At 33.6% G+C, this 19,961-nt stretch overlaps 2 protein-coding genes across 2 annotated transcripts; one reads left to right on the forward strand and one right to left on the reverse strand.

Moving 5' to 3' along the window:
• Positions 1-786: 786 nt before the first annotated feature.
• Positions 787-2,413, forward strand: LOC130728514 (gibberellin-regulated protein 4). The gene is made up of 4 exons (XM_057580011.1): positions 787-952; positions 1,058-1,105; positions 1,267-1,300; positions 1,992-2,413. The coding sequence occupies exons 1-4, from the start codon at positions 884-886 to the stop codon at positions 2,171-2,173; spliced, it is 333 nt and encodes a 110-aa protein (XP_057435994.1). The 5' UTR covers positions 787-883; the 3' UTR covers positions 2,174-2,413.
• Positions 2,414-4,017: 1,604 nt separating this feature from the next.
• Positions 4,018-6,838, reverse strand: LOC130715468 (uncharacterized). Its single transcript, XM_057565576.1, has 7 exons — positions 6,338-6,838; positions 5,923-5,994; positions 5,507-5,571; positions 5,250-5,403; positions 4,642-4,722; positions 4,475-4,530; positions 4,018-4,374 (listed from the first exon to the last, which is right to left on the reverse strand). The coding sequence occupies exons 1-7, from the start codon at positions 6,653-6,655 to the stop codon at positions 4,287-4,289; spliced, it is 834 nt and encodes a 277-aa protein (XP_057421559.1). The 5' UTR covers positions 6,656-6,838; the 3' UTR covers positions 4,018-4,286.
• Positions 6,839-19,961: the final 13,123 nt, after the last annotated feature.

Here is a 19,961-nt window from a genome sequence, read left to right on the forward strand (position 1 = left end):
GCCAAACTCGTACGAACACGCTATGGAACTCCATAAAGTTTCGGATGGTCAGAAAAAAAATGATCATCAAACCTGTTTCAATTAGAAAATCTCTTTCATGAAGAAATAAATAAATATATTGTTCACTTGACATTATCATATAACGTGAAAAGATATTAAATTCTTAAACCATCTAATAACATAGCTACGTCCACTTTCATCTCCTGAAATTTAGGATGCTAACATGAATCAAGATCGTAAACTTACACGACCTTAAAAGGTGAAAAAAAGTAAAAACATGTTCTCCCAATGTATCTCCTTAGTTTTTTTTTCATTGGAAAGTAAAAAATGTGTTTTTTGAATTCAACCCATTGATATCCAAACATTCTCTAAGCAAATGAATAAAGAATTTAAACCGAATCTATCTTTGAAATATATGAATTCAAAAACTGAATTTGGTTATAAAAAATTGATCATGAGCATCAGCAGACATAAAATAATGCAATAAAGTACCCATTCCTCTTTATTTGCTAGTGTTGTAGGTTTTAGGAGCAGCAATTAATAAAGGCATGTTCCAACTTGCTATTCTGAATTTACTTTTTTCCTACTACTAAAAAAAACTCAATGTGCAACATAAACCGTACGATCAGATATCAAGTGGCTCGCACCAATTAGATAATCGTGCCGGTACACGTGTCATGCCGTGGTTCTTCATAGTGAGGACAACACTCTGCTACCGAGCACACCTAATAAATGCTGCACCTAAATATCACACTGTGAAGGTTCTATAAATACCTCATGCCTCCTTTGTACTTCAAATCAAACCAACTATCTCCTCAAATATCCCTTTGTGATTTGGTTTTGGTTGAGTTTTGCCAAATCAGGAGGGCGTGTCTCTGCAATAATGGCCATGGCTAAGTTCTTTGCTGCTTTGATCTTGGCACTCATTGCCATTTCCATGCTTCAAACTTTGGTTAGTCTTTAATTTTAAAGATCATAGCCACACACATTCACATAACACATTTTTTTTGTTAGAATTTAAGGGGTCTCTTACATTTGATTATGGTTTGGTTTTCAGGTCATGGCTGAAAATGGGAAAGGAGACTTGTATGATGAGAAGATGAAGGTATATACATTATCCCAACCCTCCTCTTCCCTTTCTCTTCCTGTGATCTCTTTTTGGGTTTATTTTTTCAGAATCAAGATGGGGTCTTGGAATTTTGGATTCTTAGGTGAATATTATAATTGATGCTAACTTATGCTGTTTCTTTGTGTGTTTTTTCTCAGAGCCAATATGGACCCGGCAGTCTCAAGAGCTCCCGTAAGTAAAATTCATTATACTTTTCTTTTTGTTGCTCTTTTTGTTAGACTAGGTATATTTGGATACACAGTAAAAAATGAGTTAAAATGGCGGACAAGCATTTATTCTTAGCTTTTTGTCCAGTTCACTGTAATTTTGGCTTTAATTAATGTAAATTTTCAGTGTGTATTCAAATATATACTGAATCAATTTTAGTGAAAATTTTCCAGTAGTACTTTCTAGTAAATTTTCAAGTTAATTTTGAGAAAACCATTACAGATCTATAGTGTGAAGCATTGTAGAGTTTTCTCCTACTTTTGGACATGAAAATGGTGTAAACAATGAGATTGGAAGAAGGGACATTTTAAGAACTACGCAAAAAAGAAAGCAGATCATGGGTTAAATGTAAAGTACTTTTTATAAATGTTAAATTGAATATATTAAGGAGTACTGTGTTTTTTTTGTGTAAAAATTGTTTTTAGAACTTAGAAGGGACACTTTCATTTTATTTTTATATAATTATGACCACAGTGTTTCAGTCAATTTTACTTCGACTTTGGTCAAAATTGCTTCCGTAAAAGCTGCTTTTCTGTTGGAGTGTTTGACTGGGATGTGTGAAAAAGAAATAATGACCATTGGTCACAGTGATGAGTTGATAATGCTTGTTTATTAACTTTACTGGTTTGTCTGTTTTGGAATGTGAAATGACCAGAATGTCCATCACAATGCACGAGGAGATGCGGTCAGACCCAATACCACAAGCCCTGCATGTTTTTCTGTCAGAAGTGCTGCAGGAAGTGCCTGTGTGTACCTCCGGGGTATTATGGGAACAAAGCTGTGTGCCCTTGCTACAACAACTGGAAGACCCAACAAGGAGGACCAAAGTGCCCTTGAGCTTCAACTTTTCCTCAAAAGTCATTTTTCTAATTATATGTTACAATTTCCATTCCTTGTGTTGCTTATTTACTTCTCTACTATTTTGGTTCTATGAAAATGTCATGTTGTATTTTGGGATGCCCTTTTGTTGTTTATGGGCTCCATCTACTATATCACTCCTTTAGGCTTGTTTGCCTTTAATGTGAGTGGTCTATCAATGTGGTTGTTATCATCTATGGAACTTTTTTGTTGAGTAAACTTGTCTTGGTAAACCAATTATTACATGCTTCCTACTAGATGTAAATTTGTTATTTCGTAATGATGTGTTGAAATTATGCTCATGAAAATTAATCAATAAAGTCTAGTACATTTAATAGATAGCTGATCACTGAAAAATATAACTAGACCAAATATTGAAAAGGAAAACAAAAAAACCTGCATATACGCTCTCTGTGCAGGCCCATTAAGAGCTGCCAACAAGAAAGCAAGAAAGAAGAACAGTATGTGACCAATTGATAAGATATATATTTTTGTTCAAAACAAACTAAATTATTAGACAAAAAAAGTTAAAACATGCTATGGGCCGAAAATAATCTTCATTTTTGAGAACTGGACTATGATGAAGTTTATATGGACAAAAAATAATCCATAGAAAGAATGTAGTCTTACTAAAACTGTAAAACATTGATGCCCCTCTTTCTATCTTGTAGTTCAAGTGGCAGTGTTATTAGAGAGACATGTTTGTTTGGCAAGGATCAATCTTGCAATATTGATAAAGGATATCATTTCCCAACCCAATCTCGAACCATGTTGGGCATGTATTCTAGCAACAATATGAGGAGATTTAAGTAACATGAAATCAATTGGTCTAGGGTATGAACCAACATAGACTCCTACACCATTTAGCACATGCAGTTCAACAAATGGTGGTTTTAGTAACTAGGTCAGATGAGTAGAAAACTGAGTCAGAATTCAATTTAGGAATTATACAATCTAAAACCTCATGGTGAGAATCTTGAGAAGACAATTTATGAGGCTCTTCTATTGTTGCTGCCTCAATGCTCAAATCAATCACTTGTGTATCAATTTGCACTATTGTTTCAATAGATGCAGCCCATGTGGTTGTAGAGCTTGTATGCGTATAAACCACAAGAATTTTTTGTGCCAGAATCTGGCTGCCCCAAATTGGAATTTGAACAAATCCTAAAGCAAAAAATGTGGGTTTGTGTCGACTAGTCCTATTAATGTCTGATCAAAAGACAAAGGGGGTGGATGCTCAGTGAAATCGGCATATGATCAAATTCTTGATGGTGTTGTTGAACCTGATGATAGAATATTTTACTAGTTGTGGTCCAATAAAGCTTCACCCAATGTGATTTCTCTAGCATGAAAGTTGTTGTTGAATCGAATTCAGACAAGAGAATATCTCAGGAAAAGAAGAGTATTGCTGATTGATGACCCTGAAGTTGTTTGTCCCTTCACTCCCTTGTATTCTTTGACATGTAAATTCACATTTCATCTCTTCTTCACTTGCAGCTACCCTGAAGTTATTTGTCCCTTCAGTGATTTTTGGCCAGGTAGGCACTGATATACACTTAGGCTTAGATCAAATCCAGTTCAAGTCTTGGTTATGGCTGAAATCGAAGGTAAAGAACTTCAATTAGCTACTCTTTACCTGAATAGATTCTGTGTCCCTCTGAAGTGCATTGTTCCCATGAGTAACAATAAAGAAAATAAGATATGTTGAAGTAACTAAGATATGTGGGGCAATTATGTCCAAGGTTGATGGAGAGTGATGGAGAGGATTTAGAATCAGAGTAGCTAGATCAAACATAAATACAAATTAAAGCATAATTGTAGAATTAATTAAAGCCATATATAGCATTTATTAATTGGCACACAAACTGAGACAGAGTTTTCACAAGTTACATAGACCACAATAGGAACCACACACATATTTTACATCTCATATAGATAGAGTTTTACTGAACGACAAACCACACAAGGACTCAAAATAAAAGGGAATTTAAAAGCTGGACATTCATCACAAGACATAGACTATAGTCTTTTTATTCTACTAGCTTCCATATATAACCCAGGTGCAAGCTTTGTTCTTCAGACTCGGATGTTGCTATGCAGGAAGCTCGGTCTCTGCAGTCTCCCTCTCCCTCATCATCGCCACGACCCTTAACCGCTCTCTCTCCCTCTCTCTCTGGTCCCTGAATTTTCAAAAAATTACAAAGAGGTACCCAAATGAGATCTTATATAATATTGAAAAAGGAAGTGACATATATATGTGACTATAGTTAATTAACTTACCTGCATTCCACAATCCATGAAAGGATATAGATAGGAGTAATGATAACCATCAAAGCCTGTGAGACCAAAATTTTCTTTAAAATTATGATAAAAAGATGATATCTAAATATTTAAATTGATTAATACTCAAATAACATGCGAATGGAAAATGTTGGTATTACACATACACAGAACAGGACGTGAACTATCTTATCCTCCTTGGATGGCGCATAATGGGAAGCATCCCTTATAACCATCGCCGCCAGAAACTGCAAGTGATTCATGACCAAATAAAATTAACAATTGAAAGACATTAAATGTAATGAAGGTAATGTGTCATGTCAAGTAAATATAAAATGTGAAGCTTTATATCATGTTTGAATTAGCCGTGGCGATACAATCCAAAACATGATAACCCATATGTAGGCTATATTAGTATATTTTGTAGTTTCATTCTAGAATGATTATTATACTCCCAATTAAAACCAAAAATGCTCCTAGAATTCTCAACAATCACATTGTGATTCTAATTGCGGTTAAGTGAATTTTATAAAAAATTTCTATAATTGACTTTGAAGTGTAATTGATTTTGAAGTTAAAATTAACTATGGAGAAAACCTTCGGTGAGTTGTGCCGGAATTGATTTATTAAAAAAAAAGGTGATCTGAACATGTTGTACATCATCCACATTTACCTATCCACATTTGTCTAGAAGTTTTCATATAGTATAATTCAAAGAATTGTGACTAAATTGTAACCTTAAACTATAATTTAATTTTTTTATTTCAAGTCTTACCAGGAGGAGTGCAGTTCCAAAGATCATTCCCACAGTGGGGTTTCTCAAGCTGAAGTCAACATTCATTGATCGGAGCAGGCGGTTGATGCCGCGCTCTGCCAGCTGCAGGGGTGTGAGGACTCGAGTTTCAGTAAAAGGAATCCTCCAACGCTCACTGCAAGAAAAGAAAATAGTTGTATTTTTTAGTATAATATGGAAGTTTTAATAAAGTTATTTCAATAAAAAATAAGTTATTTAAAGTTTCAGTAGAGACTTGCCTCATGTATATTTCCACATCATCATAAGGAGGTGGTGTGGTCACAGCATAGTTTGGTTGGTATGGCTGCATCGTGAAGAAGAGATGTAACCATTATTGTAAATTATTTTCATTTACATTCAATGCATTTTAGAATAGAAATCTTATATGAAAATGCAGTTATATTCACGTATTCAATTCTCTACCTGCAAACAAACAAAAATGCAATAAATAATTTTATAGTGCATGGTTTCATCAAAAGTAATAATATTGCATTTGACCTTTTTTTTAATGATCAATTTAATAGGAAGATGAATATATAAATTTGGTCGGCTGAAAATTTGCAATGTCACAAGCTATACATATTTGGAATCAATTGAATGCAATACCACAAAAATAAGCATAAACCTGAGAAGATAAAACCACAGTTATTCATACCTGCTTGCAGATCTCACATGTTGTGTCACGCTTGGTGTTGCACCACTGAGCAACGCATTTCCTGTGAGCAAACTGTGGCATATATAGAGCAAGAAGATTTGCATTTAATTAGTTTTTTAGCGTTCAAACTAGGTGAGTATTTAAATGTAAACTCTGAGCTTTAAATTGCGGTTACGGGTCACATCGCAAAATTGCCAACAAATGCGGGCTAATGAGATAGCAATTGCGCTATCGATGCACGAACGTTTAATTGTTGTTGCGAATCGCAATTTGAAACACTGGTTGTAATTGAAAGCACTCTTAGAAAATTTATATTCTGAGATTTTAAAATTATCTATGGTAATAAACATTATCTACTAGTAAATCATGCAAGAAACAAATAAATGTTAACAATTTAAGGTGAAAATTTCACAACCTTCACACTGCCAATGCAACCGCAGGGCTCTTCAAGCCTCTCCTCCAATCCATCCTGATGACAGAAGCGACAGCAGTCATCATCCATGTCTTTCTTAGTTTCAGCAGGCTTCTCATTATCTTTTGCAGCTTCATTGATATCATCACCCAATTCTTCAATCGGAATAGCAATGATGTGGTCTTTAGTAGCTGAAGTTTCCTGAACTGGGATCACAGGAACTTCCTTAGGGGTGATAACAGTGACTTGATCTTCCTTGTTTCCAACCTCCATTTCTATAATGGAAAAAATAACATGATTATTGGGGATATAAGATATCATTAGTTCAGGAAGTTAAGGACAGAGAGTATCTATCAAAAGCTTCATTGAAAACCCACCCCTTATCTTGGTCAGGTTCATGTATGAGCCAACTAATTAATCAACATGAAGAGCAAGAAGGAAAAAAAAAATGAAAAGTATCAAATGAAGCATGAAAACACAGCGAAAACCCATCAGGCTCTCGGATGCAGATCATGTGCATGATCCAGAAATTGAAAAGGGAGAAGAAAGGAAAGGAAAGAAAAGAAAAGATTTCGCAGAAAGCTTCATATATATAATCACTGCTCATATCTTCACCATTTTACATGCATCAGCAAGCAATCGTGGATCATGAGAAAGAAGAAAAGCCATGTTAAAATAAAGCTTCTATGTGAATTAAAGGAAAAACAACTTCAAAAGTCATGAGTTTTCCATGCATGCATGATCTGGAATCAATAGATGAAAAGTAAGTCCAGAAAAAAGAAAAAAAGCTGCATGCCAGATTCCAGAACATAAAAAATAGTGAAAGTGTTAGAAAAAGCAACAAATGATTAGTTCTGAAATGAAAACTAAACATTCTAGCCAATTAGGGGAGAAAGAGACTGATCTACTATTTGACTACTCCTGACAAAATCAGAAAACAATTATTATTGAGAAAAGAAAAAGACTGCAAAGAGAAAAAAGATTTTACTCAGAGTTTCTGCCATCTCTGTCTCTCTCTCTCTCTCCCTATTGCTCTTTGTGCTTGGGCTCTCTGTTCTAAGCATGAGCTGGACCATACACCTATTTATACTAGTAGCTGAGATGTGATTAAAACACTTCAGAGGATGTTTCTGATAAGAAACTGAGTTTACATTGCAGATTAAAGTCGGGTCCAGGGGTTCTGATCCCATCTGGCTCAATATTTGGCTGACATTGAGTCTTTGAATTGATGCCCTGATGCCACATAGAAGAGGTGGGTTTTGGCAGTACTATCCAGGGGAGCTGGAAGCACCATTTCCTCATGACCCTGCTTGGTTTTTTCTGCTTTCAAATCAAAAGTTAACTGAAATCAGTGATTATTAGCAGAAAAAGCTTGATGGAAATGAAACTGAAAGAGCAAGCAGTTAAGCCTCACCGACTGGGGTTTTCTTTTATTTCATCATCACTGCTTTTTTTCTTTTTCTATGTTTATTTGGTTACTCTGTGTGAGCTATCTGCTTACACATAGTCAGGTATGTGGCATGTCAGCACTAAATTCCGGCTGAGGCTTCCTGCAGGTGTTACTTCTTTGTTTTGTGTAGTGATCAATCAACTATAAGCTGAGTTTATTTGGTGAGTTGTGTTTAAGACTTGGATTATGAGTAGATTCAAAATCTATGTAGATTTGTGGTAGGAGTAAAAATTTTCTAATATTCACCCACTGATTGATGAGCAATATTTTACCTACTTTTCATAATCTTAATTTACCATTGTTGATGGTTCTTTAATGCTTATGCTTAATTAATTGACTTTGTTTGGAATTGATTTATATTATGAGGTCTAATTAAGTTTATTATTATTTTCAGGTTATATTTTGCAGCAAGGGCATTTTGGGGATTGCGGAATGAAGATTGAATTTATGCTGAATTGAAGATTGTATTTTAGATTATATTAGGATTTAATTTCGGAATAAATTAACTTTAAGATTCAAACTTATTTAAGTTTGTTATTTTAGGATCTTATCTTTAGGATTTTATTTTTTAGAATTTGATTTTTATTAGGATTTGATCTCAGCTCTATTTAAGGATTTATGCTGAAACAATAATTTACCTTCTACTTTATTATTCAATATAATTTCGTTTTTCAGTATTTATTAGAGTTATGTTAGGGTTTATGCTTTTACTCCCTACCTTCTCCAATATTGTTGCTGATTTCGCCCCATCCATGGAAGGCTAACTTCCTAGGATTGAATTCCTTTGCAACGTATATCGCGCTCTTAATGTATAGTCCTTAATGTAGAATTCGTTCTTAATTAGTCTTCTTCATCTCTACTACTGATTTAGGTTTGCTTGATTCCATAGCTTAGAAGATGATGCACATTCGCTTAGTTTATGTTAGTTCGTATGCGTATCTTAATCACTTAGTTTAGGAAACTGTGAATTAGTTATCGCTTAGTTAATTAATTTTCACGAACTAGGAAATTAATAAGAATGAATTCATCTTTTTATACCAGTGATTGAGTAGCGATATACTGAACAAATGAATTCATCCGTTTTACTCGATCTTGTTAATTCGCATATTATCTACTGCTTGTCTACTGAACTAAATCATAGAACCCCCCTTAGTGTGTGTGCGTTTTTGAAGTATTGAATCTTTGTTGAAACGATAATCCTTGGAAAACGACCTAGGAGTCACTTCCTAGTTACTACAGCTTTTTTTAAATTAATTATTTACATCAAGTACGACCTCAATCACCCACCCTAGTTACTACAACTTTTTTTAAATTAATTATTTACATTGAGTCTTTGAATTGAGTCAATTTTATTTTTACTTATTATTATCATTATTACTTTTATTTTATTTTCTCAAGTTGTGATTAATAATTAAAATTTGAATATTAAAATGTGAATATTATTATTCAAATTTTAGTTTATGATATTTTAAAATGAAATTAATAATAGGAAGAGAAATAATAATAATAATATAATAATGATAATAATAATGAGCAATAGTTAATAATTTTTTTTAACTAATTATATGACTTTTGAATTTCTCATATATAAAAAGTAAGATTAAAATTATTTTAATTTTTCAGAAAAAATGTTCTATACTTTTTTAAAAAATTAATCAAAATTTAAGGGGTTTTTTCAAAATACTAAATCAAAATAATAATTATTTTTTATATATAAAAAATTTATAAAGTATTAAAAAGCTAGAACACAACAAATGTAATAAATGTAAGTATATCTAATTAATATATATGTGTCTGTCTGTGTGTCTGTGTTTTACATTGATAATAAGATTAATAAAAATAGTTTTTCTTTCAAAAAAAAAAATTAATTAAAAGATTAATTTGTTGTTCATTTTCATTTTCAATATTATATTTATTAAATATAAAAATTTATATAAAATTAGTAGTTAAAATATTAATTGATGACATAAAGTTGAGAAAATATTTAAACAAGTTATTTTGGGTTATTTTTCCAAGTCTATTGAGCGCTTGTGGGCTGGGCTTATGAGGCAGAAGGTCAGGCATTTATTCATGCTCTATTGTTCTGTAAGCAATTTAAGTATATAAACTCTTAGCTAAAATCTCCTTGTTAGGATTGCACTTGCAACTTCAAAATTAAGACGTTTCTTCTGCTTCCTGTATTAATCTTCCAACATCTAGAGATGATTATTCATAAATTAGTTCTAGAAAGTGATGAATTTTTTGAATACATGCTGGTAGAGAGGAGAACGAGGTTGAGTTTCTAGGGGAGGAGCTTGGCCATGGAAATGTGAAGAGCTTTCCGAAGCTTCGAGAGCCTATCGACGAAGAGAAGCCTCATCCAAGCTCCCCAATCGTCACCGACTGCACTTCACGCTCCGCCGTCAAAACCTCTGTATGTATCGTGGTGGTACTTGATGCAGTAGCACATCTGAAACTGCGGTTCAACAAGAACCTGAGGGTTTTTGGTGGTGGAGCAACGACAGCGAGTGAACGCTGGTTCGTAGAGGGCGTGAGAGCGAGTGAGAGACCCGAGAAAGATGAATTGTTCTAACGTTTTAGGGTTTCAACAATATATGCTTCTTCTTTTAATTTACAAGTTTAATTTGACCCTTTAGAAACCCCCGCTAAATGAAATAAAACCGCTGCCAAACGCAATAACATCGCCGCAGTTATAAAAACTGCATCGGGAAGCGCCGCAGAGTGACTTCTAACAGTGGTTTTCGTTGAAGCGCTGTAGAATAACCGTCGCTAAATACCAGTTTTGTTGTTGTATAACTGTTAAAAAAATATTGTTTTTCACATTTCCCTTCTTTAATTTTCAGTTATTTATGTGTATAAATGATGCTTTTTACATTGTAGCATGTTATGGTTTATTATGACCTTCCTTTTCATTATCACTTATTGTTTCTTTTCTTTTAATTTATTTATAGAATGTCTATTGAGAAATCATATACTCGGAATAATCTTATGAGTTATACACATGTCGGTGGAACAAATGTAGAAAATACAATTCAAGACATAAATCAAATTCTTCCTCCAAGTCAGAATTTGGGTGTTACAAAAAAGCTAACATCATATGTTTGGAATCATTTTAAAAGGAAAAATGATAGATGAAAAATGAAATTTGTTTGTAGATATTGTAGCGCAAAACTCATGGGTGATACAAAGAAAGAAAACTTTCACTTGATTACCCACTTCAAGAGTTTAAAATATGAACAACCCGGGATACAAAACAAGCTTTTTTCAACATTGAGACAATGCTCATTGGTTCATATGTAATTTATAACCAGACGCAATTGGACATGTACTTGCTAAGATGATAGTTGCACACTAGTTCCCAATGACCTTATTTGATCACCTCTTCTTTACATAATTTTTTTTCTATGTTTGTCCACTTTGATTCTTATATATAGCTGATCTACAAATAATTTTTATATGGTTAACCCAGGGGCAAACTTTTTTCTCCAAATTAAACTCCGATGATGCTATGGAAGAAGCTCGGTCTCTCCCTCCCTCTCCCTGGTCATCGTCATCAGTAACCTCTCCCTTTCTCTCTGGTCCCTGAATTTCAAAAAATTACAAATAGGTACCCAAATGAGATCTTATATAATATTAAAATGGATAGTGACACACACACATATTTATGTGTATAATTAATTAACTTACCTGCATTCCACAATCCATGATAAGATATAGATAGGAGGAATGATAACCATCAGAACCTGTGAGACCAAACTTTTCTTTAAAATTATGATAAAAGATGATATCTAAAAACTAAAATATTTAAATTGATTCAACTAAGTTGATTAATACTCAAATAACATATGTGATTATGTACGAGGATGGAAAATGTTGCTCATTGCACATACACAAAACAGAATGTGAGTAAGTTTATCCTCCTTGGATGGCGTATAGTGGTAAGCATCCCTTATAATCATTGCTGCAAAAAGCTGCAAGTGAAGGTAATGTCATGTCAAGTAAACACAAAATGTGAAGCTTTATAGTATGTTTGAATTAGCGGTGACTATACAATCCAAAACATGATAATTTCATTATATTTTGTAGTTTCACTCAATGATAATTATACTCCCAATTAAAACCAAAAATTCTCCTAGAACTATCAACAATCACTTCCAATTGGGGTTAAGTGAATTTTATGAAATTTTTCTATAATTACTTTGAAGTTAAGTGCATTTTATTAAAATATTTATAATTGATTTTGAAGTTGACCTTAACTATGGAGAAAACCTTACTTGAGTCGTTTATGGGTGCCAAAATTAATTTATTTAGGAAAAAATGTGATCCAAACATGTTATACATCATCCACAGTGGGGGTTCTCAAGTCTTACGAGGAGGAGTACAGTTCCGAAGATCATTCCCACAGTGGGGTTCCTCAAGCTGAAGTCCACATTCATTGATCGGAGTAGGCGGTTGATGCCGCGCTCCGCCAGCTGCAGGGGTGTGAGGACCCGAATTTCAGTAAAAGGAATCCTCCAACGCTCACTGCAAGAAAAGAAATAGGTATTTTTTAGAATAATTTGGAAGTTTTAATAATGTTTTTTGAATAAAAAATATGTTAATTACTAATGTTTTAGTACAATTTACACAATAGAAACTTGCCTCATGTATATTTCCACATCATCATAAGGAGGTGGTGTAGTCACAGCATAGTTTGGTTGGTATGGCTGCATATCAGAATCATGAAGTATAGATATAAGCATTATTAATGTAAGTTTTTTTTTGAACCGAATGTAAGTTATTTTCCCTTACATTTTTTTTGATAATATATTTTCCCTTAGATTAATTGCATTTTAAAATAGAAACCTTATATATGGAAATGAAATTATATTTTTTTTGGTAGATAAATGAAATTATTTACTGTAGCATTCAATTCTCTAGCTGCAAACAAACAAAAAATACAATAAATAAACATTAAGTTTTATAGTGCATGGTTTTTATCAAAAGTAATGGTATTGCATTTGGCTCTTTTTTTTAATGATCAATTTAATAGGAAGATGAAAAAATAAATTTGGTTGGCTGAAATGTTGTAAGCTGTATATATTTGGAATCAACTGAATGCAATACTACAAAAATAAGCATAAACCTGAGAAGATAAACCATAGTTATTCATACCTGCTTGCAGATCTCACATGTTGTGTCACGCTTGGTGTTGCACCACTGAGCAACGCATTTCCTGTGAGCAAACTATGGCATGTATAGAGCAAGAAGATTTGCATTTAATTAGTTTTTTGGCGTTCAAACCATGTGAGTATTTAAATGTAAACTCTGAGTTTTAAATTGCGATTACGGGTCACATCGCAAAATTGCCAACAAATGCGGGTTAATGAGATAGCAATTGCGCTATCGATGCACGAACGTGTAATTGTTGTTGCGAACCGCAATTTAAAACCCCGGTTGTAATTGAAAGCACTCGTAGAAAATTTATATTCTAAGATTTCAAAATTATCTATGGTAATAAACAATATCTACTAGTAATCATGCAAGAAACAAATAAATGTTAACAATTTAAGGTAAAATTAAATTTCACAACCTTCACACTTCCAATGCAACCGCAGGGTTCTTCGAGTCTTTCCAACAATCCATCCTGAAGACAGAAGCGGCAGCAATCATCATTATTAGTTTCAGGCTTCTCATCATCCTTTTCAGCAATGATAACACCCAGTTCTTCAATGGGGACAGCAATAATGTGGTCGTTGGTAGCTGAAGTTTCCTGAACTGGGGTTACGAAAACTTCCTTAGGGGTGATCACAGTGACTTGATCTTCCTTTTTGCATTCCTCCATTTCTATAATGGAAACAAACATGCATGATGATTCTGATGAAATAATAAGTAACAAATGAAGCTAGAAAACACAGCAAAAACCCATTTGTCCCGTTATACCTCTGTGAGAAAGTATACAAACAGTCTCTAGGATGCAGATCATGTGCATGAAAGCATGGTCTAGAAATTGAAAAGTGAGAAGAAAGGAAAGAAAAGAAAAGAGTTTGTAGAAAGCTTCATAAGCACTGCTCAGATCTTCACCATTTTACATGCATAAACAAGCAAGTAATCTTGGATCATGAGAAAGAAGAACATCCACGTTCGAATAAATCTTCAAACTTAATTAAAAGAAAATACAGCTTCAAAAGTCATGAGTTTTCCATGCATGCATGATCAGGAATCTATAGATCAAAAGTAAATCCAGAAAAAAGAAAAAAACTGCATGTAAACCCAAGAATATAAAAAATAGTGAAGACGTGTTTTAGAAAGCCACAAGTGATCAGTTCTGAAATGAAAACTAAACATTCTAGTCAATTAGGAGAGAAGGAGACTGAACCACTATTTGACTATTGTTGACAGAATCAGAAAACAATTATTATTGAGAAAGAAAAAGACTGCAAAGAGAAAAAATATTTTACTCAGAGTTTCTGGGATCACTGTCTCTGTCTCTATTGCTCTTTAATTTGTGCCTGAGCTCTCTGTTCTAAGCATGAGCTGGACCATACACCTATTTATACTAGTAACTGAGATGTGATTAAAACACATCAGAGGATGTTTCTTATCAGAAACTGAGATTACATTGCAGATTAAAGTAGGGTCCAGGTGTTCTGATCCCATCTGGCTCAATATTTGGCTGACATTGAGTCTTTGAATTGATGCCCTGATGCCACATAGAAGAGGTGGGTTTTGGCAGTACTATCCAGGGGAGCTGGAAGCACCATTTCCTCATGACCCTGCTTGGTTTTTTCTGCTTTCAAATCAAAAGTTAACTGAAATCAGTGATTATTAGCAGAAAAAGCTTGATGGAAATGAAACTGAAAGAGCAAGCAGTAAAGCCTCACCGACTGGGGTTTTCTTTTATTTCATCATCACTGCTTTTTTTCTTTTTCTATGTTTATTTGGTTACTCTGTGTGAGCTATCTGCTTACACATAGTCAGGTATGTGGCATGTCAGCACTAAATTCCGGTTGAGGCTTCCTGCAGGTGTTACTGTGATCAATCAACTATAAGCTGAGTTTATTTGGTGAGTTGTGTTTTTTTTTTTGAAAGTGAGTTGTGTTTAAGACTTGGATTATGAGCAGATTCAAAATCTATGTAGATATGTGGATCAGGAGTGAAAATTTTCTAATGTTTACTGATGTTGATGTTGAAATTTTGTATCTATTCCATTTCACATGTATGCATTAAATAGGTATAAGTGAAACCTTTTAAATGTGGTGCTTGCTGTAGTACTTTAAACCAAATTAAGGTGTGGTACCTAAAATGCCATTAACCAATAGAAAATATACAATTTAAACTTAGAGGAAGAGGATAAAGGAAGATTTGGAGGTTTAATATGGGTGAAGCTTGAAGGAAGAAATACTCACATGAAAAGAATTTTTATGACCTCTCAGAATTGCAAGTTGAACTAAAAACCCTAATTTTAAAATTGTGCATTTCATAAAATAAACAAACTTAAGAATTATATGTTATTAATTCATTAAGTCGATCATTGAACTTTTTAAAATGACAATAATATATCATTTCGCCTTTTTTCCAACAAAATTATAACTTAAAATATTACATGGGGTACCACACCCAAAAAAAATCTAGATACCACAAAATTCACGAATTAAATTTGGTTGAGTCACTTTTTTTAATGAATAAATATTTGGATGAGTTTAGTTTCAGCTACCGCCCAAGTGAGGTTTATATATCCTTTATAGAGGTTTATATAAATCATTCACTAACATAACTCTCTCTCGTAATGAAAATTGAACATACAATCTCTTGAAGGAGATGCTCCGTCCTTAGGAATGAGCTAGCATGTGTTGGCTTGTAAATTTTGTTAGCTAGATCACTTATTTTTTGGACTGACGTATATATGGAGCTTAATTTTTTTTTTTGAAAGTAATATATGGAGCTTAATATATAAGTTCATAATTGTTATTTTATATTTCCTTTCTTCTATAAAATAAATGCTAGGGTCATTGTATAAAATTTGAAAATTACCAGATATCTTTAATTGCAATAAATTTAATTGTATTGCATCAATAATAATCAATCAATATATATACACGTAAACATCACTTGATCTATACATTAAAGAATAGGAATTAGTTACTAATAACATTTATAGTATGAATTATATTAATTAATAATTGTAAAAAAATTCTCCTTTTCATATTTAAAATAAAAAACTTAATCCTACTGTAACAAAAAAAAAATTAAAAACTTAATATTATTAAATTTTTTAATATTAATTACAATTTGAGAAAAATAAAATAAAAATAATAATGGTGATAATAAGTAAAAGTGAAATTGACTGAAATTAATAAAAAAAATTAATAAGTTATTATGACTATTTATGTTATTCATTATATTAATTACTAATTTCAAAAAAAATCTCATATTTAAAATTAGATATTAATATTATCTGAATTTTATTTATTAATCAAAATTTTAGGAAATTTTTAAATGATAATAATAATAGAAATAGTAATAATAAGTAAATATGACTTGACCCTTAAATTAATAGCAATATTAATTATTAATTAATAATATTATATATTTATACTAATTATAAGACTTTTTAATTTCTCATATATTAAAATTAAGATTAATATGATTTTAATTTTAAATCAAAATAATTAATATGCCTAATATATAACAAATTTATTAAGTATTAAAGTTAGCATAACAAAAAAGTAATAAATTTAAGAATATCTAAAATATATATATATATATATATATATATATATATATATATATATTAACTTGATTTTTACATTAGAAACAAGATTGATTTTTTATTCATTGTCATTTTTAAAAGTATTTATATATTAGTTAGTGAAGTAAGAGATAAAGATAAAGTCTGAATTTTTTATTGATACATCGGAAAGATAAGTTGTACATGCCAGGAATCAATCCCTGAACCTCTCCTACCCAATCCATATGTCCCCAGCTCCTACTACTTGAGCCAGATTTCTCCCTCCACAAACGACTTCTCACCGATGCAACCGTCTAGATTGAAGACCCGGGAGTCACGAACCTGATGTCCAAAATTCGGATCGATTCGACAGTGAACGAAGGCGCTACGACAGATCTACAGAGACTGCTATGAGTATGTGGCGAAAATGGTTTCTGTTCTTTCTCTCTCACTTTTCAGCTTCTCTATCTTCACAAAATGGGCTAACTCTCTTTTTGCTCAAACTGACCTCTCTCCACTTGTTAAGTGAGACAAAGTGAGCTTACATATTTCGGTCTTTCTCCATATAGGAAGAGAGCCCGAAACCCCAACAAATCTCCCCCTAACAACTATGTGGAGAGGACCGCCAAACCGGCGATCTCACAGCAAGTTTCAAACTTGCCTCTCGGTAATGCCTTTGTCATCATATCAGCACCATTATCATCTGTATGAATCTTGGCCAATTCAAACAACCCAGCATCCAATGCATCACGTATCCAATGATACCTCACATCAATGTGTTTGGACCTAGAATGAAAAGTTGGATTCTTACCAAGATGAAACGCACTTGGACTATCACAAAATAGCAAGTATTTGTCCTGCACAAAACCCAGCTCCTGCAAGAATTTCTTCAACCAAATTAACTTCTTGCATGCTTCTGTAATGGTAATGATCTATGCCTCAGTAGTGGACAATGCAAGACACCTTTGCAATCTTGATTTTCATGCCACAACTCCCCCTGCAAACTTAATTAGGTAGTCTGAAGTGAACTTTTTGGAATCAATGTCTCCGGCCATATTAGAATCAGTATAGCCCACAAGGGTAGGCTTATCACCTCCAAAACAAAGCCTCAAACTACTAGTACCATAAAGATACCTCAAAATATATTTCACAGCATTCCAATGCTCTCTACCTGGATTAGACAGAAATCTACTGTCTGTACCAACAACATGCACTATATCTGGTCTTGTGCACACCATTGCATACATAAAGGTACTCACAGCTGATGCATAAGGAACTTGTTGCATATCTGATTTTTTAGCTTCATTTGAGAGACTCTGTTTAGCACTCAATTTAAAATGAGGAGCAAGAGGAGTGCTTACCACCTTAGCCTTTTCCATATGGAACCTCTGTAGCACCCTTTTGACATAGTGCTCTTGTGACAACCAAAGTTTCTTCTCTTTCCTAGCACACATGATTCTTATACCAAGAATCTACTTAACAGCTCTCATGTCTTTCATGGAAAATGACTCGCCCTATTTCTTCTTTAACCTGTCAATCATGGAAATATTTTCCCCAACAATAAGCATGTCTTGAACATACAATAACAGGATAATGAAATCATCATCATCAAACTTTTTAATAAAGACACAGTGATCAGAATTAGTCTTCTCGTATCCTTGATCGCACATAACAGACTCAAACTTCTTATACCACTGACGCGGAGCCTGCTTCAAGCCATATAGGATCTTCCTCAACCTACGATCATAGTCTTCCTTTCCATCAACAAGAAAGCCACAAAGTTGCTGCAAGTAAATCTCTTCCTCCAAATCACCATGAAGGAAAACGGTTTTTTCATCCATTTGCTATACTTCCAAATCTAGAGTAGCAGCCAAACTCAACACGGTTCTAATGGATGACATCTTCACCACAGGAGAAAAAATCTCTTTGAAATCAACACCCTTTCTCTGTTTGTTCCTCGGATATTTAGAATTACTTTCTTGCTTCACCCTGTAAATCCACATGTTTTCCAAAGCCTTCTTGCCTTTTGGAAATTCACCACATCAAAAGTGTGATTATCATGCAAAGACTTAATCTCTTCTTGCGTAGCGTCCAACAACTTCTTCTTTTAATCACTCTCCATGGCCTCTTGAAAACTCTCAGGTTCTCCTCGATCTGTCAAGGTAACATAGTCATCAGAAGAATACATGGTAGATGGTTTTCTCTGCCTAGTAGACCTCCAAAGTCGAGCTTGAGGTGGTACATGAGCTTCACCAAAATTCTCATCTTGTAACATCTCATGTTCCTCTTCAGCATCATCAACAGGAACATCTAAATCATCTCCAAGCTGCTGATCACCAACATCATCATGTTGCTCACCATTCTGAACATTATTCTCAGCAATACCCAAATCATGAAAAAGTGTCCGAATTGGATCAACATCAGACAAACTATTATCTCTCTCGGGTGTAGTCTTCTCCATCTTATCAATGTATTCAATGGTTTGATCTTGCATGAACTTCACATCACAACTTCTTACTGCCTTCTTCTCAACAAGATCATACAGCCTGTAGCCAAATTCATCTTGATCATAAATGATAAAGATGCACTGCCTTGTCTTCGCATCCAACTTGGATCTTTCATCCTTTGGAACATACACATCTGCGTTGCAACCAAACACACGTAAATGATCATACCTGACATTCTTGCTAAATCAAATTTTGTCTGGCACATCTGCATTCAAAGCAACTGCAGGACTGATATTAATAACATGCACTACCGTGTACAATTCTTCTCCCCAAAAATTCTTGGGCAACTTTGCTGCATAAAGCATACACCTAATTTTTTCAATCAAAGTCCTGTTCATCCTCTCCGCTAACCCTTTCAGCTGATGAGTTTTAAGAGGAGTCTTTTCATGTCTGATACCCTGCTACTTGCAATAAACATCAAATGGACCACAATACCCATCACCATTGTCAGTACGAATGCATTCAGCTTCTTGCTTGACTATCTCTCAGCCATTACATGGAACTCTTTGAATTTCTCCAAAACTTGGTCCTTTGTCTTCAAAGCATATACCACAAGCTTCCTGGAACAATCATCAATAAAGATAACAAAGTAAAGTGCACCACTAAAAGACTTTAGCTTCAAAGGGCCACAAACATCAGAATGCACCAATTCAAGCAACTCTGACTTCCTTGAGTGATGATGTTTCTTGAAGGATACTCTAGTCTGCTTACTAGTCATGCAATGAGAACATTTCTCCAACTCTGCACTCTTGAATCATGGAAGCACATTTTTAGCTAAACAATTCAACCATTTTTCACTGATATGACTAAGCCTGCGCTGCCACAAAGAAGCCTCCTTATCCATGGTGTTCACATTGTCTTTAGCAACCAATGCTTTAGTCCAATTCAGTTTATTAATTTTCTCTCTTCTGGTCATAACCATGTTACCTCTGGTGAGTTTCAATTTTCAAAAACCAAAGT

The sequence above is a fragment of the Lotus japonicus genome, chromosome 1, assembly GCF_012489685.1.
Source record: "Lotus japonicus ecotype B-129 chromosome 1, LjGifu_v1.2".
NCBI classification, from domain to species: domain Eukaryota; kingdom Viridiplantae; phylum Streptophyta; class Magnoliopsida; order Fabales; family Fabaceae; genus Lotus; species Lotus japonicus.